Genomic DNA, 26,318 nt, shown 5'->3' on the forward strand with positions numbered 1-26,318 from the left:
ACGCAGGTGAGGCCTTCCTTCATACTGAAGGAGCAGCGAGTAATAAGGTCATTTTGTTGTAAAACTCAGGCGCCACACTGATACAAGTTAGTGTACACCGTTTTCGGCCAGATATCGAAGAATGTCCATTACACTGCAGTGTGTTGTGGAGGTTTAACCTACTACAGATTTAGGCGGATCTGTCGTATTGGTTTAAATCTGTATATACAGCAAATGTAATGATACACTTTCCATAGGATGTGGGGTTACGAGGATTTATCTTTTTTTATGGTACTGCACTTGTTAAAGCGCCATCAAGAAACTCAAAGACCGAAGTTCGCGTACAGTCTATCATGACTGTGGTCAGAAATGCTGTAACGACATTTTCAATTTGACGTTACGTGCAAACTCTTATTTTTCCGTAAGTTCATGAGCATTGTGATTCGGAAATAAATGACTGGTTAGTGCCTTGAATGTATTGATTCTTCAAATTTGCGAGCCAGTGAGGTACACGTATTGGATACACTACAATCACACAGAACCAGAATTGATGTGCAGTATGCTTGTGAACATAATGAAGAGTAATAGTTATACTTAGGTGTGCAACTGATAACCAAGCATTCTTTGGTGATATAGGTGCGTGCCAAGTCAATCAGTGATGTGCAGACGTGCAGGATAATATCATGATGGCGCATCTGCGGGTTTGGTTCATCCTCATGCTGGATTCTTTCTGTTATCAATATTGCAAATCATGCGCGGGGTAATTGGGAGGGGTGAAAGGTACTCTTCGTACCCCCGTGCCTAAATGACGCGACTTTAAACCCCTTTATTTAAAGTGCATGTGCTGTTTTATTTCATACGGCAACCTTAACGAAGATGAAGAGCACAGTAATTATCGAACAGGGGCGCATACCAATGTACAAAGTCTCGAATGCATCATAATGATTAATAGTAGCTTTTCCTTGAGAAGAAAAAAGATATGACATTCCGTAAATGTTGATCAGATTAACACTGCATAATTATATATGTGATATTATTGCAAAGCTGCGAAAATCATTGTTGTCGTATAGGTGTCGTTGTTGTGGTTTATTGGAATCTAAGCTAATTGGCACTTCAGATGTGAGAGAATGATGTGTATAAAATGTATGTACTTACATGTGGGTGGGTGTGCTCTAGTGCGTGCGCGAGGGCGTACTTTTTGATATGTATTGTGTGTATCATTTTGTGTATAGTCATAAAGAAAGGATCAAAATGTTCTTTTCAGCCAGTTGACTGTTGGAATAATAGCCTCAGGATATCACGTCCTTCAGGCAGTTTATCTTCAATCCACGCTAAGTGAACAAAATCTCCTCGATGTTGCGTAAAACCTGCTCTCTCGCGCAGTGCCATCGGCAGTTCGCTGATAGTGGACCGAAAGGCGTAGATCATTAGACCAGATATGGTGGGATGCGGAATGTGGCTAAGGGACTGCCATTTTTCTTTACCCGATGTGTGTAATGGAGCAGCTTGGGAAAACATCGCACAAATTGATTCCTCAGACCGCGCTCAAACATACATCTCCAATTGGCTCCCCGGATATTGCCATAATATCTTCGCCAATTTGTTCACGTATTCAAAAGCGGTGCCGCCCGAATTTGCCCCCCTCTCCACCTGCACATCAGTCTACGGGCGAAATAGCGATGCGACCCAGTTTACCTGAAAGGAATAACCTTCTCACCAGTCAAAATGAGTGATAAAACCACGCGGCTCAAATATCTGCCCGCGCATTATGCGCGATAGTTGGGGCTTATGGTTATTGGACAGACCGGCACATGTTCTGATGCGTCCAGCTTCTGCTATCCCGATCCATTTTAAACGGTCACATTTTGTGGCCACTGTCATATAGCTTTTCTTACCAGCGTCGCTATCCCTCCCCCCCCCTTTTTTTTTTTTTGTGTGTGTGTGTGTCTTTCGAGAGTTGTTCCTTGCGCGTAGGCGCAGGAAGGACGGGGTAAGGGAGTGTGTTGGGATGGGGATGAAGGGGGTAGGGGATGTGGGAGGGGATTTTAGGGAGGACTTCCGTACTGAGATAGAAGACTATTCCCTCTAGAACGGCACATTTTAGTCTGCATGTATCACGGATCAATTTGGTCAGCGATGCCGAGTAAACCACACGCGGCATTTTGAGACAGACAGAAAGATGAAACGACTGGCACGAGCAGCCATATTGGGACACGTTGACAACTGACTCGCTACGATAACAGAATTTTAGTCAAATTTTATTCACCTGTGTTCTTGTATTTAGCAATTTCAACACATTTCTTTTTTCGTCCTGAATGCTAAGGAAACCATACCTAAAAGTGCACCTTAAAGACAATTTATGCCGAATATGCATGTAGTGGTAACCCGCAAACCATGCGTCGCCTCTGTACTGCAAATCTCTCACGTCGATCAATTCTCAATCTTCATGAAAATTGATCCGTGAATATGTACACTGGGGGAAAAAGGAACAAAAACCCGATGCGATGCACCTGGCCTGACTCATTCACTTGATATGTGTTCTGTGTGAAAATATGTAAATTGATTGATTTGATCGATTGATCGGATCCATGTCGTAATCGCGACGCGTGCGAACGTAAATAATCCCTTTGTTCTCTGCATGTAATGTATTTGTTCTCTATTTAGCTGGACACGCGAGAAAAAAATAATAGCCGGGTTCACACGTACACCAATTAGCGGGATACAAATCTCGAGATTTGCATCGCGATCGTCATCCCGAGTTTTTTGCACGTGTGGACAGAAAAAACCCGAAAATTAGCGGGATAAGCATCGCGATGCTAATCCCAAGAAACCTTGCGCTGGTTCGCCAATTAGCGGGATATTGGCCCCACGCTGGTACGTGTGAACGGTCGGGATTACAATCTCGAGTTTTTACATCCCATCATGCAATGCGCACATCACAACAGCGAGGCCTCTGCGAAGAGGTCCTTCACCTCTTTGGAGCACAACAACAACAGCGCGCGAACCACACTACTGACGCGTAAAAGACAATGGACAAAGGTAAGTGCGCGCAGGCAGTGATAGAGAAGGGCGCTGTGTGACCCAGTTTGCAGGCTTTGCTGTTATCTCTATCGGCAATTAGCGGGATAATTTGGTACGTGTGGACGCTCGCAAAAAAACTCGGGATGTGCATCGCGATCGTCATCCCGCTAATTTGTACGTGTGAACCCGGCTAATGATATTAGTGAAAGGTACTTGCCAGCAGGGTTTTATTGTGTCTTCTGTTTTCGAACTCTTGTCAAGAGAAATTCGAATTGGCTGTAATCTAAAAACTTTCTAGGTTTTTTTTTTCTTTTGTGTTTTAATTTGTTTCGGGGTACCCTTCAAACAAAGCTACTACAATACGAGTGAGGATCTAATCCTCTCTTATAGGAGAACTTCTTTTTTCCAGTCTTATACAGCCTTCGGTGGAATATGCCCGAAATCTAGCAAAAAAAAAAAAAATCGTTGATTTTTGCCTTTACGCAGAAATCTAGCTTCTTAGTCCAGCAAATTAGATTGAATGGCAATCATGCACAGATAAATGGGATAGAAAATCACAATTGTAGCCTGTTTTCTAGGTTTATCATTTTCTTTGTCAGTATGGACAGAGAAAGATATTAACGCCGCGGACATGGTGATTTTTTTGGTGCGATGACAGTTGTCAATAGAGGGCGTATGTAATGACCTGTACATAGCAGAATTGATAGCAAAGGGCGAACGCGAGGTGCCGTCACTGTTTTGATGTAAACCTTCTTCCTCTTACATTGTCGACCATGTTCACTGACAGAGTGGACATCGACGCTTGGCTGGTACACACGCAAAGCAAAATAATGGAATTCTGAGCAACTAAAGACTAGATCATAATTAAAGACCGGAAGTGATCCGTAGTCTTAATAGCGTCAGATGCAAAATATTGATAACCTTTAGTATTCCACCGCCATCTTAGGGGAAAAAAAGAAGAATCAACAAGCAACAGCGCGGTGGCATTTCATTGCGCAGTTCAAGAGTAAAAGCAGGTAATTTTCGCATTCTAAAATGTACCATACGGCTATTAAAAAGCAATGCTTCAAGCATACTCGCGCTGGCAGTAAACAGTAAATATCATGGACAAAAACCAACAAGCAACTCTCTGCGCTATAATACAAGATGCAGCTTTTCTGTACGTTAATACTTATGCAGAGGTACTAGTACATAGGCGTTGATAAGGTTAAATATCCCTTCCCCCTGAAAAGGAACAACCTCACGCAAGCGTGTGTATATACCCTACAAATACAACGACAAAGCACTTAAAGGCTGTGGATGCTACGATAAAAAGCAGATGAAGGGACAACAAAGTATAGAGTATCACGAGAGCCTGTACTTTCCCAGCAAACACTGTCTAAAAAATAACAAGCAAAGCGAAGCTTTGAAGCTTTGCTTCTGGAAAAAAAAATAATCATGTCGTATCAGATAATTTCTGTAGACGAATTGTGCCATTGTACAGACAAACCACACACATAACAATGTGCTTTACAAAGCTGGTGTTTCAGGAATGAGTGGTGCAATATCATAAAAATAAAATGAAAATAAACAAAAGCATTAATTTGAACAAAATTCTGAATTCTAAATTAGTACAAGGATGTTGAAACAATCAAAATTATTCTCACATCTCTCACTGGGCGATATTACAGTGCCGTCGACATCTTATGCTAATTTTATGCACACTTTTACAACAGGGGTAGTTCCTTATAGTCAAAAGGCTTCCTTGAGGTTTGCCCGACACGGAATGTTAGTGATGCATCAATGTAAACTGGATATCAAGTCACGATATAAATTCTACACAGGAACAGGATGATTTGCATAAAAGACCTAATCTAACCCCCCCCCCCCAAAAAAAAAAAAAAAAACAACAAAAAAAAAAACCGAAAAATGGCTTTCATAAATTTAGATTGTGCATAGTACCTTATTAATTGCTTTAATCTAATCAGGAAAAGTTGGTATCATGTGGTCAAAACATTGTAGATTTGTTTTATTTCAATGCCCAAGGTGAGGAAGATAAAAAAAATCAGTTCGTTAATCACCGCAACCAAACCTGACAACACCCAAATACAATTTCCGTATTCTAAGGGGATAAATATACTCACCGCTTTCTCCTGAACGAACGATGGGCAAACGAAGACAATGAAAAATATTTATGTAATAATGAGACGTTTCGTACATAAAAAAAATAAATAAATAAACGAAAATCAGAGCAAGGGAACAGCTTTCATTGTGTAGATAGATCACCTCAGAATACCTAAGCCAACCTGCTCCCATTTAAGATTAATGTTTTAATCAATCCCAATTAAGATGTATGTTCAGTGTTTTGGCTCTAACAGCGCTTAAATCAGTTTGCTGTAAAAAGAAGGGAAAAAAAGCAATAAGTAACCGTCATTATTATCATCATTGATATCATCATTAATACTATTATTATCAACTATATGTCGCCGCTAATCCAATTGTGCATTAAGCCTATAAGCCCTGTGAAGTAATGTCGAGCTCGTGGGCCTTTTTTGCGTAGTGTCAAACTATGTGGGCTTTATTTGCCTAGTGTTTAGCTCGTGGACCGTATAGCTCGTGGACCGTATAGCTCGTGGGCCCACTTTAGATGATGTCGAGCTCGTGGGCCTTGTTAACTTTAAGTGTAGCTCGTGGACTGTAGTGTCGAGCTGGTGACGTGGACCCGATTTTAACGACGCACTGCGCGCATGAGGCGCAAACTGGTATTACGTGTAGTAAACACTGCATGTGAGCATAATTATCATAACCTTTGATCTGGCTACCCTGAGCTTGTAGTGATACTACAAGTATGTCTATCATGGGAAATTTAAGCTTGCGTTACTCTCGAAGTACTATATGACCAACCCATAGAACATAACAGATGTTGAATGATGTTGTGGGGAATGATTACAGTTAAGTTCTAACCTCTGGTTTTCAGAACGCAACTTCGGCTTTGTGTCGGAACCTTTAATCTTATATCCTCCCTCCTGTAGGATCTTGTAACACTCAAAATTCTCAGGTGAATCAAATAATGTTCCCTCCCATGCCAGTCAGTATTGTATACAGTGTCCTTACGTTTGCTCGGACGTTGCCGTCTGCCTTAAAGGAGAGCAGCAGCTCAGCTACGTTGGCGTGTCCGTTTTCTGCCGCCATCAGAAAAGGCGTCTTTCCCGACTAGTTTTGAGGTTGAAAATATAGAGAAATCGAAGATATCTATGATCAATTACGAACAACTGAAGGAGAGCAGAATTGTTATGCATTTGATGTTAGCTAAGAACAGAATGAAACATACAAGAAACATAAAAGAATCCAACCAGTAAGACTGGCAATTACGTTGAAGCGAATTTTGCGATGATTATGACCGAAGCATCAATTTTCTTCATTAGCAAAGAATTAGATTGGGCAATTGTTGTTAATAATGATCTGTCTTGGAAATAATTACTTTGAGAGATGAAGACACTACAGATACTTACAGAGAGATTTTTTTGTTTTCAGTGATCTTTTTATTAATTCCATTTCCTTTGAGACTATAACAATTCAAAAAAAATTACACACATTCTACATAACATCTGTCATAAATCATGTAGATATTCCTACAGTTATGAGACATAATCCATAATCCATAAAACAAGAAGAGATCTATAGAAACACGAGTACACACACACACACACACACACATGCACGCACATACAAACACGCAAAAATAAACAAACAACAACATTTGAGATTACAAGAATGACCAATTTGTCTCAACTGCCATGCTGTAGACCTATCATCCAGGTACAGGTGGTTTTACTTTGTTTTGGATGATCGGCTTGTCAGTGCGATCATTTCTTCTTATTTTGATCTTGGTTGCACTTTCGGAACACGAAAGTGAAATGTCTCTTCTTCTTTATATCCAAGTTTCTAGCCTGAGGTAATTTCTGAAATCAATATCACAACGGTTGTCATGTTGTCGTGTCGTGGTTGTAACCTTGAAATACTCCTGACGGGTTGATGAACGATGCTATAGAAACATTTCATCCTCCTTCTTTGATTCGTGAGGGAAACGTATACTGTCACATCATACAGAATAAGGAAAACTGTTGCATTCCCTGATTTTGTTTTCAGGAATTTCAGGACACTACAAAGGAGTTTGCTCAGGAAACAAAATATAATGATTGTTGTTTGGCGTTATAATCTACTCACCTCGTTTCGTATGTCCACTTCTAGCTCATAACTCAGGAGGGTAGAAACCATGTGAATGTGGCCGCTGGCTGCGGCTAGGTGGAGTGCAGTGGAACCGTCCTGGCAGACAAACGGGGAAAAAAAGAATGTGGGTAAAGAGCCTCGTCTACTCCATATACTTGGTTGGAGATGAGATCACAATGAAAACATTTTGTATATGCACTTACATAATATAAATTAGGTCCTTTGAATTATCACCTATCAAGTAGGCGTATAATTATTCGTTCACACTGTGTAGAACTCGTTTTTTGTTCTTTTTTTTTTGTATGATGGCGAGTGTTTGTGTATCTTTGTCTGTGTCTCTGCTTTCGTTATGAGGGTGAGAAGGGTGAGTTTGTTTTGTGATTAAGTCAAATGGATTTCTCTTTCCCTGTCTCTTTGCCACTTTTGGTGAGACCAGTTGGTCATTCAGTGTCTCAGTAGGGCAATGACCAGCAAAGATGTAAAGAAAGCTTTAGCCCGACAAATAATTGATCATCGTCCCTGCACTTCTTCCACAAACCTCCGATGGTCGATGGCCATACCAACTGAGATTCGAAAAGGCTCCCACAAACAGGCACAATCTTCTCTTCTTCCTCTTAGAATTTTCTCGATTAAACCATAAAAAACAACAACATGCAAACACCGAAAGCTTAAAATTTATAGTTTCAACGAAACTTTGACTCTTTCTGTTATAATAGCTATCTTCCAAAAGGTTTGGGTAAACATGGATAGCACCTATACACCACATTCTCAACAGCACAGTTTTTATCTTCACCAGTTCGATAGGACCGGGTGCTGTTCGTTATTCCTTAAGGTTCGTTATTCCGAAGGTTCGTTATTCCGAAGGTTCGTTATTCCGAAGGTTCGTTAATCCGAAAATGAAAAAGGGTTCGTTAATCCAGACATTTGTGGCGTTATTCCGAAGGTTCGTTATTCCGAAGGTTCGTTAATCCGAAAATGAAATAGGGTACGTTATTCCGAAGGCTCGTTTATCCTAAAATGAAATAGGGTTCGTTATTCCGGAGGTTCGTTAATCCGAAAATGGAATAGGATTCGCTATTCCGAAGGTTCGTTGATCCGAAATGAAATAGGGTCCGTAACGAACCTTCGGAATAACGAGCTTTGTTTCATTTTCGGATTAAAGAACCTTCGGAATAACGAACCCTATATTTCATTTTCGGATTAATGAACCTTCGGAATAACAAACCTTATCACATTTTCGGATTAACGAACCTTCGGAATACCGAATCTTTGGAATAACGAACCTTCGGAGTAAAGAACCTTCGGAATAACGAACCTTCGGAATAACGAACTGTAACCGATAGGACCTATGGGCTACTTACCGCGGTGCGAGCGAACTTGTTACATTTGACTTTGATCAGATACTCCAGGGCGGGAATCCGTCCGTTTTCGGCGGCAATGTGAAGCGGCGATTTCCCGCCCTTCAGGATCAGACACAGTCAGAAAAACGAGAAAAAAAAACATATAGAATAAAAACAACAGCATTAGCACGACGAAGTAATTTTAATATGAAATTGAAAGACACGAGTTACCAACGTGGTCACGCTGTCTGAACGTGACTAAATCTCTCAAGAAACTTTGTAAGAATTTGTTGATATTATCATGTATATAAAAACTAGTGATAGATAGTTACTATGTGAATTCTTATATGCCCAAAAAAGACATTATGAAAAGAAAGCAATCTAATCCATTTGAAGGACACATGATGACCAGACCACAATAGGACATCACACCGGACAAACATCCATCACAGATCAATACACCCCACTGGCTACAAGGCAGCATTATGAACGTTCACAAAGGCAAGATGAACATCACATGATTGTATTGCCGGATATCATAACAAAGGAGTTTATTTTTTGAAAGACAAACAATCGCATGTAGATAGAATTACCTCACATGCCAACTTATCACTACAACATCAATAAAACATACTTAACACAGTCTTAATGCGTCCAGAAGTGAAACATGCTCATGCTAGTAAGGATGCCCTGTCAGCTAAGGTTAATGGCAATAAGCACCGAGAAATGAATTTACAGATGATTTGTAAATGAAACTGTTTCTTATGTAGAGTATAAAACTGACTCTCTATATTGCAATTATTAACGAGAATGGCCATTACTGTTCCAGTAGTCTTCTTCTGAAAGAAGAAAATGGAAATCAATTTGCTACATGATTTCAGAGTATTCTACGATATCTAATCTATTCGCGATCAACAAAAGCGTAGAAAGTGCTACATCATGGCTCTTTGTATTCTTAATGGATCGCTCTAGGTTTTTTTGTTTTTGTTTTTGTTTTTTTGTTTTTTTGGGGGGGTCTGTGCTTTTAATTCCTTCATCAAATTTGGGTATATACCACTGACCTACGTAGGTCAGTGGTACATACACTGGTCATATGGTTCTAATTATTTTCCTTGTTTGATTTCGCTGACTGCCGAACACTTGACCCATTATTTTCGCACTGCTATAATTGGAGCCCGTTTGGAATCATCGTTCGCTTTCAGCAAGAAACTAAAGATATCCGCAACTGGCCACATTGGAATTTTAACCCTTTCTATGCCAAAGAGACTTTGAACACTTCATGTCAATCGTCAATCAAAGCACACAAATGGTTAACAAAAGCTCATACTACAGTTACAAACAGATCGAGATGGTAAAGCAAATCGTAGCTGAGTAAAATGAATGTACATAATACTATCAAATGCAATTTGATTATACATAATGACACATGCAGGATATACATGGCAAGAACATATAGAGCGGACACCATACGTGACACTATAAAATTGAATTCTGAAGTATACTTTTCGTGTCAACCTACTAGTCCAAAAGTGTCAAGAACTCAATTTATTTCAATTTATTCATCGGCTATGGAACAACAATGATGAATACAACACAGTTCCTCAAAAATCCACTGTGTCTGGAAATGATTTCGTGAAAGGGGCATGCTTGCGTACACTCAATGTGGATTGATTGAAAGGATTGGTACATGGTCATCACCAAAAGAGCTTGGTATGTGATGTCAGGTTTGACCTTCGTCCACTGTCAGCTTTGATACAGTATACAAGCCAATGGTACATAACCTACTGTCATTGTACAGGCAAACACCTTCTTGATGATTACAAAGTCCCGCCTTGAGTAGTACGACGAAACTCTTGGAAATTTTCCTTCATCCCAGACAAACCGTGCTCACGAACAGCATGCACATCAAAAGAATTCTATTACCAGTTCACAATTCAGTGATTAAGACAAGGTTTATGATAAGAGCTAGATGTTGTTCGCGTGACAAGCGTCGAGTAGTGTCTTTCTTCATGCAGGTCGTTACAAAGTGCATGCTCACCATCGATATGATCTCTTCCCAGCATGCAGTGGGATAAGACGTAACACACAAACCGCGCGTACCCTGCTCGCAACCGCTTCCTGCCCGCTTCATCCACGACGACATAACCTGACAAAGCCGCTCCCTCACTTCATACGGATGATCATGCAACGGGCACAAGGAGAATCGCATATCCGCAGGCATGCCGTAGTAAAGGCCCGTATAATCTGTACCTTTTCTCCCCCAACAGGTCTCTCCATGAAAGAGTTTGCTGGTCTTTGACGTGGACGCTCGTCCGACTCTTCCGATCTCCCAGCATCCCCCCAATACGACGTCATCATCCGTCCCGGCTCGTACTTCATATAGTAGTCATAGGCGTCCACGAAATCCTTGACGGCTGAGCTGCGAAGCCTCTGCATGAGGTTGGGGCTTACCTCGTAAATCTGCGACGATCTTCTGGAGTCAAGTTCGACGCTGATGGCGCTGTTGCGGCGCTGCGCCGACGACTTCCTCTGGCGGGTAAGGAAATCCACCGCCGCTGCTGACCGACGCCGCATTTTGTCGCATACCGTAGGACTCGGGGGGCTCTAACGAAAGCGAGTGACTTTAAAACTTCAATTTGTGTGCCGTAATATCAAAACAAAATAACATGTTTGCAACAAAAGTTTGTAATATTTGACCAAAGTCCTATAGAGCACAAAACATTCGTTGAAGTTCTGTTGCATTATGGTTTCGTGAATGCTCGTTCGAGAACTGTGATGTTTTACATCATGATAACTACGCAACAATACTCATAGCAGAATGATTAAAGAATAGAATATAAAGCATGTATCGTTGCATCATAGACAGTGATGAATAAGCTGGGAGTCATTATATGCTATTTTAAATTGATTCAATTGTTTTATAGTTCTATTTGCCATTCCATGGAGAATTAGTCGAATAACTTTCATTTTAAAAGCAAGCATCCCTTTGATCTTTTCTGGATAATCTCTTTTTGTCCTGGTTGATAGTGCTTTCATGTAGTGTCGCATGCGCTAAGAAACAAATAATATTTGCAAACATTCATCATGCAAGAACTCAAGCACAGACAAACACACACACAGACACACACAAACACAATACACACAGATTTACACTCAAGATTGCTCTCATGGGTGTCATTGATGCACTTGTGTGTGGAGGGGGCTTGTCTTATGGTGCATGAAAAACACTGCATGACCGTGCACAATACTGCAAATCACAGCAACACTAAATCGTCACAAGAAATCATGCGTATTAATAATAGTTGCCCTTCCTGTCAGAGTAATCACCCTGCGTCGCGGTCTTCGCTCATTTTGAAAAAAGAAGAAAATAAGTATTTTAGCAAAGTGAATTATTCCCAGCTATAATCATAACGTGGCATTTGCCCTTTTCTATAAACAACAAATGCTCTGAAAATAAAGTCACGATCTGTTTCTGTCTAATTTGAAAACTCTGGAGACTTTGTTGGTGAATTTTGGCTGCTCCCATCGTCGAAACATTTTTGTTTTATTGAATCAACAGGAAAAAGAGGTATAATGTAAGATTATTTATCCAGTTGATGTTCCATGAATGTTCTTTCCTTAAAGAATATAAAGGCAATTACCTTTATAGTGAAGAGCCACTCAATGATCAAACTGACCCTGAGAGATATACAGTGAAATCACACAGACGGTCCAGTAGACATGGTAGACGTTTCATTAAAAAAGCATGTTCGATAAGGATAAATTTCACCTATTGAAATAGCAGTGACGTCAGTGATAGCAATGACGATCACATGATATGCAAATTAGTTGAAATTTCACTCTTTGACAGTCATCAAAGCGATATCCATTTTGAATTATCATGAAAATGTTACATCTGACAATGGTGTTTTGACAGACTAGGAGGCTGAAGTCTATGAAGAGTGGAGCCGTTATAGGCCTACAGCAAGAAATATTCTTACTTATAAAATATATAATTTGCGTAAAATATGCTAGTCGGTATCCGATTTAAATGAAGCTTTATCGTTCTGTGTGTTTGGAATAACTTTGGTGGTATTCATTACAATAAACTTGGGCATGAAGAGGCTCTTTCAATTTTACGCATGCTTCGAGTGGGTGGTAACTGAGAATGCACTTCAAGGCAACTGTAAAAAGACACAATCTTTTACATTCTATTATACTACACAAATTTCACTCATAGGATTTGAGACAACTTACTCACCTTCCTGTGGAAAAAAAAAAGCAAAGTCAGTTTTCGTCAAAATGTGTTAAATAGTTCAGAATAACGCATTTTATTGTGTGTTTTTTTTAAAGAATAGCATAATTTTATAATGGTTTCAACGAAACCAAGATTAGAAGCTTAAGTATTTGAAGTCAGACATGACGTTAAAGATCTGCTTTCGTGGTGATTGGTACATTTCCAATTCACGAGCTATAATACCTGAAACAATATTGTGGTATACTCAAAATGAAATAAATGACAGTACACTTTCAAATTGCCATTCAGCAGCAGCAGCAACAACAACAACAACAATCGAACAAAACAAAACAAAACAACAACAACAACAACAAATTGAAACGAACAAAAAAAAAAACGAAAAAGAAATTTGAAAACGCTCTCCAGGATAGCAGTCATCAGTTATAATGATGTATCTTTAAAGTATGAAGCAGAAATATTACATCAAATGTATCAATGTTGATTTAACAGATTGACATTCATATACATATACGTATACATTATATACATATGCATTTATCATATACATATAGGTCTAAGTGTATATTATATATGTGTACCCACATGAATATGTGTACGAGTTCATGTGTATGTAAAAAACACATACTGTACTGTATTATCATTATTACATTCATACATATTACGTCTGATGTTAATGTCTACATCTACGTGATAAAAATTCTGTTGGTTTCGATTGATTGCGTGATATGATATCGCGAACTTCAAAGGGAAAACTTGCTAGGCAAACCCTCCTATTGTGTCTGTAATCTGGATCCTATACTGAACTACATAATACGGGCCTAAATTCACGCTTAACTGCTACTGAAAGAAAGGAAAAAAACAGGGCGTAGACAATAATCATACTGTGACTAATCAAAGGGAGTGCAGCAATTGCGAAGACCTTGAAATTCACTGCAGTGATTATATTAATCAAATAATAGCTTTTGGGCACTAAACTCTGACATGCGTCACTCACATTTGAACAAGGCCTCTACTAATAAAAAGATTCTATGATATCTACATTCTTTTCAAAGTGATGGTGCCTCAGAACTGTGGGAAGATAATTTGAAAACATCATCCATTTGCACAAAAAACGTTGGGAATGCGTCAGGCCATTTTCCCAATGTAATCAAATCTGTGGGTATTTTTTTTTTCATCAAACGAACTATTAATTTCCAAAGAGTACGAATAAGCTCTGAATTCAATCCACATGCTAAGTAATCCAATTTGAATGCAATAACTATTGTTATGTCAGGCAAGCTTCCCGTATATCAGAAGCAATTTTTGCTCCGACGTATGCATATTTTTTTCCCCCGTTGTATGTGTCTTTATAGAGAGAGGGAAGGTGTCATTATACGTTTATTACCTACTAACATCACAATTGTATCGTGACTAATTTTTCTCAAAAGGAAAGATATTGCGCTCTCACCTCCTCAGGTTTGGACTTCTTTTCGACGAACGACTTCTCGCTGCGCTTAGTGGGTTTTTCTTCTTTCGTCTCCCCGGCCTTTCCCATGGCCATGTTGCCAAGTTGGCTCAGATTCCCCATGACGTTTCCCGCCGCAGCACTGAACAGTCCGGTGACCTATAGTTACGGAGCAGGTGGGCGTGTCCATTTCCGGTCAGTGGCCAGATTTGTTTTTGTTTTTTGTTTGTTTGTTTTGTTTTTTTGATGATGATGTATATTGATGGTTGTTAATTTGTGAACACACAAGAATGTGTGCGTGCGTGTTGTTGTTGTTGTTGTTGTTGTGGTGGTGGTTATGGTTGCGGTTGTGAATGAAATGAATTGCATGGATTATTAAAGTTATTACAGCCATCGTGGTTATCATCAGTTATGGTAAATGTTTTTTATAATGATGTAAACATCGCATACAAAAAAAAAATACCCGAGAGGACAGGGAGAGCGTGTGTTATGCAATTGGTTGGGACCATGCGGATGGATTGATTACAATGATCGAGATTATCAAGGTAATTATCAGTTGCCATGACAATGGTGATGACAAAGTGGATATCAGATGTGAGAGTGATGTGTTCGAAATCATTTTGTGGAATCAAGGCATGAGCAATCATGGAAAAGGTAAACAATGTATCGTCGCCGAGTGAGAATAATGTTAGCAATGGGGGAGGAGGATGGCATCAATTCAATGCGTTTGAAACATGCATGATCGATTGAAAGAAGTTAGAAAAAAGGTCAGGAAAGTATTGTGTGGTGTTGATACATTAGAAGTTAATATGTCATGCATGTTGATCATGGATTAGTTCATTTAAAATCGGTATCATCAATATCATTGTTAGTTGAAACACAACCATGCAGCATATCGTCATGCAGAAACCCACGCAACCCATCAAGAGATATGATTAAATCATACAATTTTGGGTTATTCCGAAAGCACGTGCAATGAAAAATGTAAGTGATGTACATTTGACGTGGTGTTGTACGCAGACAAACGTGTTTGTGTGTTTTCAACATGCATTACATGTAATGGGGTTTGGTAGATTGTATATATTTGTAAACGTTGCAGTTGAAAAAAAAAAAGGACCGGTCGTAAAGGTGCAGAAGTCACAGCAATTGTGAGAAGATAAAAAGGAAACACAAAACGACACACTTTAAGAAAAGAACAAACTGTGTAGATAAACATTGTGCAAAATAATGCAAAAATACTGGGTATCTCATTGTAAAAGGTTCACACATAATAATGATCTGAAAACGTTTGTTAACTAGGCGTAAAACTATAAACATATACAGTAAGTTATAAAATGTGATCATTTTTCAAAGTTATCGGCAAGATGCGTGAAAAATGTTTACTCGCATGTGAAATTCTGCAGTCATTAATCTAATCTTTCCTCACATATAGAGAGATCTTCGGCAATGTCGTTCACATTCAAAGAAAGTATACAAAGCTATCATTTAAGATTAACATCAAACTACTGCTAGTTCCACCATTAACTTCCTGTCTCTCTCGAAATACATTTTAGAACGAAGAAGACAATGCCCCTTACGTTAGAAATGGTGACTTTATAAAGAGAAGTGTCAAGAGAACTCCTCAAATGATCACAGGACAGAGACATGTACATGCTTTCCAATTCTAAATCTTTACAAATCCACACGTAACTTGACTATGCATGCACTGACTATTATATAATCATACACCATGCTACTTTACACAATCTCAAATACAAAGTGTTTGATCACAATCATCCGATATGACAGCTTTAAAAGGTTCTTGTTAAAGATTTAACAGAAGGCTTAATGCTTATATATCTATTCTATCTAACCAAAGAGAGCGGAAATAAGGATTGGGTTAAAAAAAAGAAACAGCGTGCGGAATGATATACCACTGCAAGGCGAGACATCAAACAATGCTTGAAACAGGCACCACGCTGTAGCACGTGGTTTTTTATATTTCTATCATCACCATTCCATCATTATCATATATCTCCCAGTAGTCCTGAGGTCGCTAACTAACTACGCATGAAAGCATACAGAGGCCATCGTCACAAAAACACAACTGTCACATGACTGACCTGACCTCTCCTTCGATATCATCAGACAAACAAACACACATAAACGCGCGCGCACACACACACCCACACACACCACCCAAACATAAGATATACACACATAAAACAGCAGCAATAAGCAAACACCTACATATACACGCACACGCACACTAATGCACGAACAAATCAATGTAAGGACCAATGGACATTTACGAAAGGCAACATGCATTCCCTCAAATCAATGTGTTGATGAAAAGAAAATACCCGTAACAACAAAATGAAATCCAGTTACAAACCGTAACGATAAAATTCTTACCTCACACCATAATTATTACAGAAAAAAGAACCCACAGAGGCTGCATGCGTGCCCGTTGTTCTAGACACCTTAATAATGTAATAACCAGGGAGATCACCTCCCTGATATCACATAATTAATTCGTTTAAACATTGCAGAACAAATCTTCCAAATTCCAAAATCAAGATAATTTCAGAACTTGTATCAACTACGCAGTCGTACCTTTTGCTATAGCTCTGCGATAATTATAATCGCATACTATACATGTAGTGTAAAAATACATAAATGAATAAATAATAAAGTACAGGAAAGTACACGTCTTCCCAGTAAAGTCATTCTGTGTTAACAAGCAGGTGCTTCATCAAATGTTTGATCATAACATCTCCTAAAATCGGGAGTAAAAATCGAGGTAAAGACTCTGACAATTTAAAGGCATTTCTACATAGGAAGACTTCCTATAAGGATTTCGTTAAAGACGTTTCATGAAACTGTATGCAATTCTTATCAAAGACAATTTGAGTGATTATTGAGTTATCCAGAAATTGAGCGTTTCTTGACCAGCAGTAATATCTTTGTTAAGAATAATTATTACAATATACCTAGTGTAAGAGTTTCTATACTTTCTATACTTCTCCCCGCAAATTGTGCATGACAATAAAAGAAAATGGTCGTATTATATGACATTTACTGTACCAAGGAGAGGTAGAATTTAGGGGGTAATATAATTTGGTATTGTAATATGGCCGGAACAGAAAAGAAGATAAATTTGATTCAAAGATGTTTTATACGTAATATTCTTAAGGCTTGGTGTAATATACTCTTTCCCCTGATCTATCTGTAAAAAAGTGAAAACCCAGGTAATTTGGTTTACTTCATCAATTCGTGTAAATAATGAGATTTTTTTTAAAGAAAACAATGTTTTAAAGGGATATATTAAAGATTAAACAAATATTGAGTGATGATGGTTTATCTTTTTTAAGTTTTTGAACAGTTTCGGGCTAGATATGGTGTTTTTTGTAATCTTTATAGTATTTTTCAGTTACTCATGCAATTCCCTAAGATTGGAAAAATACATTAAAAAGAAATCAGTAAATGATAATGAAATAAAGACGCAACAAGAAGATACGATATATAATTTGTTCAAAAGAACCGAAATATGTCGATATATACACCGAATATTACTTGACAATATATTTCAACCACCTAAATCTGAAAGGAAATGGGAAGAAGAAATATTCAACCAAAACTTAGACTGGATTGATATATACAATGTTCCTTACATGTCAACCCTGAATCAAAGACTTCGTTATTTTCAGTATGAAATTCTGCATAGAAATATTGGTGTTGATGAATTACTTTTTGCAATGGGACTATCTAATACAGACCTCTGTACGTTTTGTTCGAGCTCCACAGAAACAATCGCACATTATGTTTTAGGAATGCGATGTTACTCAAAGGTTTATTACTCAAATACAGGAAATTATGTTACAGAATCAAACTCAAATTACTAGAAGTGCTTTTATACTTGGTTCCACAGAAAACCCAAAGTGTCACAACGTGGTTTATTTGTATGCAAAATACTTTATATTTTCTGTAAGAAATAAAAAGAAATCATTACATTTTAGCCACTTTTGTCAATTCTTAAAGCAAGCGAAGAAAGTAGACGAATATATGTCTGGAAAAAAAAAACCACTATGTGACATTTATTTTGTACCTGAATGTTTAAGTTAATAAAATTTCTTTGTGAAAAAAGGAGATGTAGAATCAGATTTTACCCCTTCCCGTATTTATGAGAATATTATAGAATCAATACAAACTGACAATATAACTGGAGATTATACGGAGAGATAAACTTGTAATAATAGGACCTTCGCAAACCCCAAGACCCAGAAAACACCTCTGATTATAAGCCAATATCGGTCCCAGATACGAATTACAACATCGGTCACCAACCGTTCCAAAGCTATCCAACACTCTAACAAACATTGAAAAGGGAAGATTATAATTGAGTTGTGGAACAGTATAAGTTACCAGCGCCGGAACAAGGCTCTCTTCTACTGACGGAGGACAGAATGGAGGAGATTCCTGGTGGGGGAAAAAGTTACATTTTTTTGGTTGGTTGGTTGGTTGGATGGTTGGTTGGTTGGTTGGTTGGTTGGTTGGTTGGTTGGTTGGTTGGTTGGTTGGTTGGTTAGTTGGTTGGTTGGTTGTTGTTTTGTGTTGTTGTTATTTCGTTTGTTTGTTGCTGCATTTATCAAAACCGGCGTTCGTTACCCTTTATTGTGATTAAAAAAATGTCGGCAACTGGCAATAAATTCTGCTTGTGAGACATATGGATACGATTGAGACTTATATCGTCAGTAAATGATATAAACTCGAAATATCACAACATGGCGAGATTGTTTTTGTGTTGGGTATAATACCCCCTGTCCGTTAATAACTTGGAATAACAGTAGGTGCTGAATACACAGGACTATCCATTTTGTATTTTAGTACCGTGGCTGGCATTCTAAAGCGGTAATTTACAGATTTTGAAAAAAAATGACGAAATACAATGGAACATAGTATCAAATAAGGACGTAATAAAAGTAAACAAGATTTAGGTAATGTACGTTTAAAAGTTTGAGAATGATTATTTGTTTTAAAAACAGGAACTGTAATTTCTACATTTTTTCCCCTTTCTCCAGCCTTTTTTCTATGCCACCTCTTATAACCCACATGCACGACTCTAAGATGTGTACCCTGGTATAAACCATAGGGCCATTGTAAAGACTATCTAAAGAATGATGAAAGAACCCTTGGCTAGTAGCGGGGAGGAACTTTAGGAAAGGAAGAGGGGCATTCCAGTAGGATTGCTTCACATCTTACCTTCGGCGACTTTAAACGTTCATATTCCCTCAAGCATTTTTCTTTTTCCAGCTGAAAGTCGGTCTTGAGGATGCAAGAATATCTGCTTATTACGTTATATCACAGGGCAATGGTGTTCGTTAGAATACGTATTTTCACTGAATTACAATTTGCCTGTTTTTGTGTTGCGCCTTTTTCCGTCATTTTTTTTCTCTCTCTTTCTAGCTACTGATATCTATCTCTTTCTATCTTTAAGGCTACTCAGTATATCGGTGAACGATTTCTAATTAAACAGGAAAGCACTTGCATGCGAGGACCAAAATGGGCACACAAACGTTTCACTGGTATAGGTTGCACAGGACATGTGCTGCATGGTGTAAGTGAGTCGAACTTTTCAACTATTATAGGGATTGGACTTTTCATTGGAGCTTGATACGCAGTTTCACCTTTGGATTAAACGGGAAAGACGTTCTGTCACCATGATTGCATTTCAGCTATGTTACATTTCAAGGAGCAATTACAATAGTTTCCTCTCTTTATCAGAAGCAAGATAGTCATCCTATTACATTGTCCATTTTACAATGAAATGCAAATAGGTTCACTCTATTGAAATAACTTTAATTTCATAGCAAACGGTTTCTTGAAGTTGGATCACCAGAATTTATTGTCGATTGTCATAGTTTCAGGTCTTGGTCTTCATTCTGAGTTTTGCCCATCTATTTTTGACAATTATCAACTGATATACAGAATTCTCGGTTTTGTGTAGATTGATTAAAATGCAAATGAATTGCATTCCGGAGACTACATCCTGCAGAAGTTGGTTGAGGAAAGAGCGAGTCAGGTCACCCACCTTGCCCGACACGGCGCTGAGGCTGATGCCAGTGTCCTCTTCCTCCTCTTCGTAGTCGCTGTCCATTGGGTCCTCGTCCAGGAGTTCGCGGACGATGTACTCCAGGATGCCCCGATGACCACGGGCGGCCGCGCAGTGCACGATCGTCAGTCCTTGCTGTTGGATACGGGATGACAGTATACGATGAATTGATTGGGGGAGATTGAATTTGGGTATTACCTGCAAACTATTTACAGGCGTCTACAATCTTCTGTTGTTGTTTTCGTTTTTGTTGTTGTTGTTTTCTTTCTAGCAAAGGAGCAACGGACAAACAATATGCCGATTTTCAAAAAAAGAGAGAAAAGAAGAAAGAAGTATTTCAAATGAGTATCACAGTAAATGACTCTATCATACGTAAATGGTTATAAATGGCCTGCGGTTATGGCGTTTATTCGTGTGTGGGCACGGTAGGTCCTACCTTGTTCTCAGCTTGCCTGTTGGCGCCTCCCATTACGAGGGTTTTCATGGCGTCATCCTTCCCGAACCACGCGGCCCACAGCAGAGGATTCATCCCGTACTGGGGCGAGAACAGACACACCGCCGCGCCGACCGTAGATTATCATGTCGAGAGAAGACAAGAACAACTCTAATGAACGTTCATGTGTGATATTCTTTATGTTTTCACAACCCTGATTAGTTTTATCAGACCTTTGAAATATTCGATGTATCAGGGAAAAAGCTTTAAAAGTGGGTAACTAATGTGTGGCTGCGTTTTGCTAGAAGACAGTAATATCTCCTTTAAAATGGGGGAAATTATCTTTAATTTATCTTATTGCTTTTGTTCCATTCTCCTGATAACGATTCACTTCAGTAACTTCTCGACTTTGATACAGATTAAAACCATCAGGGAGAACAGTTGATTTCTCTGGGATGTTTTAGCACTATTGTGTCTTGCTAAAACAAAAACAAAAATACAGAAAGACAAAAACAAACACATACTACCACTCACACAAAGATTTCGTCACAATGATGAAGTGCTTCAATAACATTATAACAAGACTACTCTTTTTCATGGAGCATCAGTCATGATATCGAAAAAAAAAACAAACACTTTTTTATTACTCTACATTGGAAACCATTACAGTATCATAATGGCACGCAGGTATCAGCATTGCCTACACCGACAGTGTTGCCATAAAAAACGTCATGTGACCCACCTTGTCTCCCAGGTCGACGTTGGCGTCGGCATCCATGAGTGCGTTGATGACGTCGATGTGGCCTTGCCCAGCCGCCAATTGAAGCGCAGTGCGATCTCTCTGTAAGTAGAGATGTCATCACTTATTTGTATATTTGACCGCGATTACCTTCAATCTCATCATTATCTACGTCGTCATCATTATCATCAAACAAAAGTTCATTTTTTTTTGAAAATAACACATTCCATCAACTTGATACTGACATATATTAAGGGTAATGATTATCCCCCTCCTCTATGAAAGCGGTTAGTCAAGTGCTCTTACGTAATGCTAGAAAAGTAAAAGATGTGGAATTTTCTTTTCTTTTTTTTTTATAATTGTTGTCCACACATGACGCCATAAACTCAAGTAGTCTCCTCATCCAGCGGACCAACACCAAAATTTAAAAAACTCAAAGCTTTTGCATCGATTGTCCGAATTTCCTCAAACTTTCACTGATGTGTTCTACTAGTGATGCTGCTTTCACTCAATCCACATTTCTCTTTGGGTTTTGGATTCCTTTGATATACGCTCCGGTTACTGGAGCCACCATCAGACCACGAAGTAGGGTTCCTCGTTAATCTAACCGGATGAAAGGAAAAAGACTGTATACATGCACATTACCTCGTCCATACAGTTGACGTTGATCTTCTGCTTGATGAGGCTGTTAACCATCTCGACATCGCCCGTCCTCGCCGCCTCGTGGAATTCCCGCTCGACGGGAAGCACTGCAGGGGGTATACGACATTGTGATCAAGATAAGGATGTTGTTATAACAAAAATAAATTCTAAAATCTCACTTCGGAGAATTGAAAGCTCAAGAGGAGATATAATAATCATGCTTCATGATATCGTCACAATCATTCTATCTTGTGTTGGGGATACTGAAGTATACGATAAAATTATCATACAAAGTCTAAAATCTCACTACAGAGGATCACACACACACACACACACACACACACACACACACACACACACACACACACAAATGCTACAAACTATGGTAATATGGATGTGACCGTCGGGATATACGATATCTGCTCAAGATAAAGATACAGTCAGAATGAGAAAAATGTCCCGCAGTATGATATGATAGCATACTAGTGGATTTTAATGTGTTATCGCAAGAAATGTTCACAGATACAGTGTAGCTTCACACACAAAATAACAACGAGCCCTGTTGCCATGCTCACCACAGCATCGTGAGGAATCCATTCAAAACGATAAAAAAGAGATGAAAATTCTAGACCTTAAAGAGACAGGGACAGAGACAAGATGGACATGAATGCACGTGCCCATCAAAACAGGAACGAAAGTACTCCGGCCTTTATCGTGACTTGCAATGAAAACTTACTGTAGCTACACATGAATCGTACGCGTCTCTGCATATTCGTATTAGTCGCCTCCGTTATTACTCCTTAGACCATGATTAACGCAAGAATTATATAGAAGTAAAAGATTCTGAAAACTGCTTATCCAAAAATGGCGAGTCAGGGACGTGAAAATTGAATCAGACGGTTCCTCAGCTTTTTAATCCCAGCGGAATCTCCGTCAGAGGCAAAATGACAAACATAAAAAAGTGTAGGGCCTACAGACGTACGTAACTACAAAACATGAACTATCAGGGAAGGACTAGGGACACATAACAATGGTCAAAAACAAAAGGGGTATGTTGAATGTCAAAGCGAGGTGCCAATCAGGTATGAACGGGGTATAATGAAGCAGAGGAGTTAGTAAAACAAGGAAAGGTAATGTAGGGCCAATGACGATCCCAAGGCTATATACTGGGTTAGCAACCTGTGAAGGATAAAGATGAAAAGGGAGGCAACAAGATCAGAACACAATGATGATATGTATAAAAAAAAAGTAAGAGAATAACCCCAAATTTTGGTGCAATGAAGACGGAGGTCATTCAAATATAGAAAAGCCCATTGTTCATGAAACGTGAGTACAAAAGTGTGGCAAATGATAATAAAGTGGGAACCAAGCAACTAAGGTGTACACTGAAGATAAAATTTCAATGTACGATGAAATAGTAATTCTGTTCATGATAATAATATCAATATCAAAATATGTCTTAAAAAGAAGAATTATGAACAAAATTGGGGCGAAAGATGTTTGAAATAAATGTAATAAACGCACACAAAGGGAAACTGACCAGAAACACAGCATGCACAGAGAGGCATGTAGCGTGAATTATAAGACAATGTGAAAGATGGGAGGAACAAAAAAAAAAATGATTGAAATGTGTAGGGTAAGGAAGGAAAGTAAAAAGATAACATCGCTCATTTCCCTCGTCAATGTTGAGGCCATGCAGAGCTTCTCCCTGTTGGACCGCACTCTGTATGGACGGGCAACTACATATTCGACGCTTTGTAGTGTTATGTCAGTGATAGAGTGGTTTTAAGAATATAAAAATGGTGGCTAAATGAAACGTCAAGCTTGTTTGGTTTTTCTTTTTTTTTTTACACATATCATCTGGCGCAATTATAAGTTTTCAATGGTATGTATACCATACGCGTTTGACAATTAAGGTCTTGCGACAATGTCTGGGTTGACCGCATATGGGTTGTGGTAACTTGTTGAATGTGGTGTTTATCAATTATTGTCTACAACAGATTTCAATTGATCATCTAGATTGATCAAGAAGAACATTTTACCATCTCTTCCCACCTCACTATTTCATTTTATTCATCTTGATGATTATAAATCATTTTGATTGCAATGATCTTTAATGTACACATAATTATGCATATCCCAGACTGCGATTATCAACAGCAGCATAACAACGAGAACAATATTGATATCTTGCATCTAACTTATACAATGAAAGCAATAATTAACAAACTCTTTAACTAAGACTACTCATTTTGTGCTATGGTACTTTGACATTACCTGTAATCACAGCAACAACAAATAACAATGACAGACAATCGATAATCATACAATTTTCTGAGCAGGTGGCTGCTCTATTGTAAATAGATTGTAATGGCGCTGGAATGCGCAGTAAGTAGATTTCAAGTGTGCAAGTATGGTGTATACACACACTCACTCGCACAGGTGTTCGTTTGTAATATATTGTGTTGAAATTTAAACGTGCACTTTGTTGCATGTATACATGAATACATTTACATAGATGTACAATCAAGGTAGTATCCTCGGTGTAATGTTTGAGTGTAAGAGAAAGGTCGCTTTTCTAACACTGCGAAGTACCATGCCTCTTCACTGAAATGTCTTTGTAAGTGATAAAATAATAACTCTGATTACAATCATAACCCCTCGAGTTAATCTGTTATCGTATGAACACAAGATTTACATCCCTCGAGCATTGCATAGCGACATTGTCTCGGCCCTTCGTTTCGTTCATAATGTACAACCAACCAACCACCACCACCAACAACAACACAACAACACCAACAACAGCAACAGCAACAACCACAAATACGACAACAAAAACGACACTGCTTACTAAGCTTGACGAAATGTGACAAAATGTGTTTTGAAACACAATATAGAAATCATCCTGTGACGTTCCCTCGCATAGCGAAACACGTATATCATTGCATTTATACACCTGTCGGATTGTAATAAGGGCACTTTGCATACATGACTTGTCAATGACAATTGCCTGAACCAATTGACGCCCACTACAATGCCGAACGGCTGATATTGATGAAGCGATTGTTATACTGATATGCTACCATATGACATCCATCGTATAGATTTGTACGAGAATTCATGCAAAGTGCAATGAACAAAGATATGAAAATCATAAGATGACTCCTGTACACAGCAGCAAGAAGACATTCGCGGTTACAATGTACATAGTTGAAGATTGATAACGGGAGGATGTTGTTATAGTGAAAAAATTATATTGGACATACAATCCATAACCAATTTTGGATATCAGACAAGAAGTATTAGAGTACAACGTGCTTCTTTTCTTTCTCTCTTTTTTTTAATGATTTGATCATGAAAGACACTCTGCAACATCAGAATAGACCAGTAGCAGTTTTTAAACCATCGAAACCAACAGATGTAAATCCAGGTATCACTCACTTACGTAATTCATTTGACTTCCTTTTAATTCAATAAGCTCCCTTGAATTTTTAGCAGTGTTATTATTTCACCTCGTAGTGAAGAAACCGTTCAGTAGCTGTCCATGGCATTGTTCATTCCTACTCTGTGCCTCATTAAGTCGTTTTGTCTCATAAATGACCTTTTCATCTGCAAATATTCATCTTTACATACGTTTCGATAGAACTTTCGATATCGCAAAATTTCAGTGAGAACAATGTTTTCTCATATCTTAATTTTGCTGTTATGGAGAGATTTGTTGTGATTCACGATGCCATATTTCATGAAATCGTATATACTGTAGATTATTTTTCGAGAAATACTTTTTGTTTCATCTGTGCAAAATGTTTACACAGATGTTTACACACCACGTTTACGATTTTTTTTTTTAATGTTACAAACGTGTGTATACTTCTGTGTGACCTTTTTTCAAACTTGCCCCGGAGGGTATTCACCGGGGAACATCTACTTGTACTGTTATTGTTTATTATGTTTCCATTCTGCTACATAAATAACTCGCACCTTGTTTGATCCGCACATATCCATGTTTGTTTGCTTGTTCATTATCATGATAGCTTATTCACACACAATGCTGAAGTCATAACAGTAAATGACAAAAAGAAAATGTCCACATACCTGCTTATGAAAGACATTGACATTTGGTGCTGTGCCATGTTTGATTATACTCGACAACGATGTTCAGACGGTAATTGCACTCGTCGTT

At 38.5% G+C, this 26,318-nt stretch overlaps 1 protein-coding gene across 1 annotated transcript in view; it reads right to left on the reverse strand.

Annotated features, from left to right (window-relative positions):
- LOC139725591 (uncharacterized) overlaps window positions 1-26,318 on the reverse strand; it is a 51,108-nt gene that overhangs the window by 21,658 nt on the left and 3,132 nt on the right. The window contains exons 2-9 of the mRNA XM_071636682.1: window positions 22,139-22,242; window positions 21,497-21,595; window positions 20,758-20,856; window positions 20,301-20,456; window positions 14,234-14,389; window positions 8,571-8,669; window positions 7,207-7,305; window positions 6,094-6,192 (exon numbers count right to left, since the gene is read on the reverse strand). Of these exons, the coding sequence (XP_071492783.1) occupies window positions 6,094-6,192; window positions 7,207-7,305; window positions 8,571-8,669; window positions 14,234-14,389; window positions 20,301-20,456; window positions 20,758-20,856; window positions 21,497-21,595; window positions 22,139-22,242 (911 nt within the window). The remainder of the gene's footprint in view (window positions 1-6,093; window positions 6,193-7,206; window positions 7,306-8,570; window positions 8,670-14,233; window positions 14,390-20,300; window positions 20,457-20,757; window positions 20,857-21,496; window positions 21,596-22,138; window positions 22,243-26,318) is intronic.

The sequence above is a fragment of the Diadema antillarum genome, unplaced genomic scaffold (assembly GCF_040938485.1).
Source record: "Diadema antillarum isolate AM-2024a unplaced genomic scaffold, OU_Dant_1.0 seq00000050_RagTag, whole genome shotgun sequence".
NCBI lineage: Eukaryota > Metazoa > Echinodermata > Echinoidea > Diadematoida > Diadematidae > Diadema > Diadema antillarum.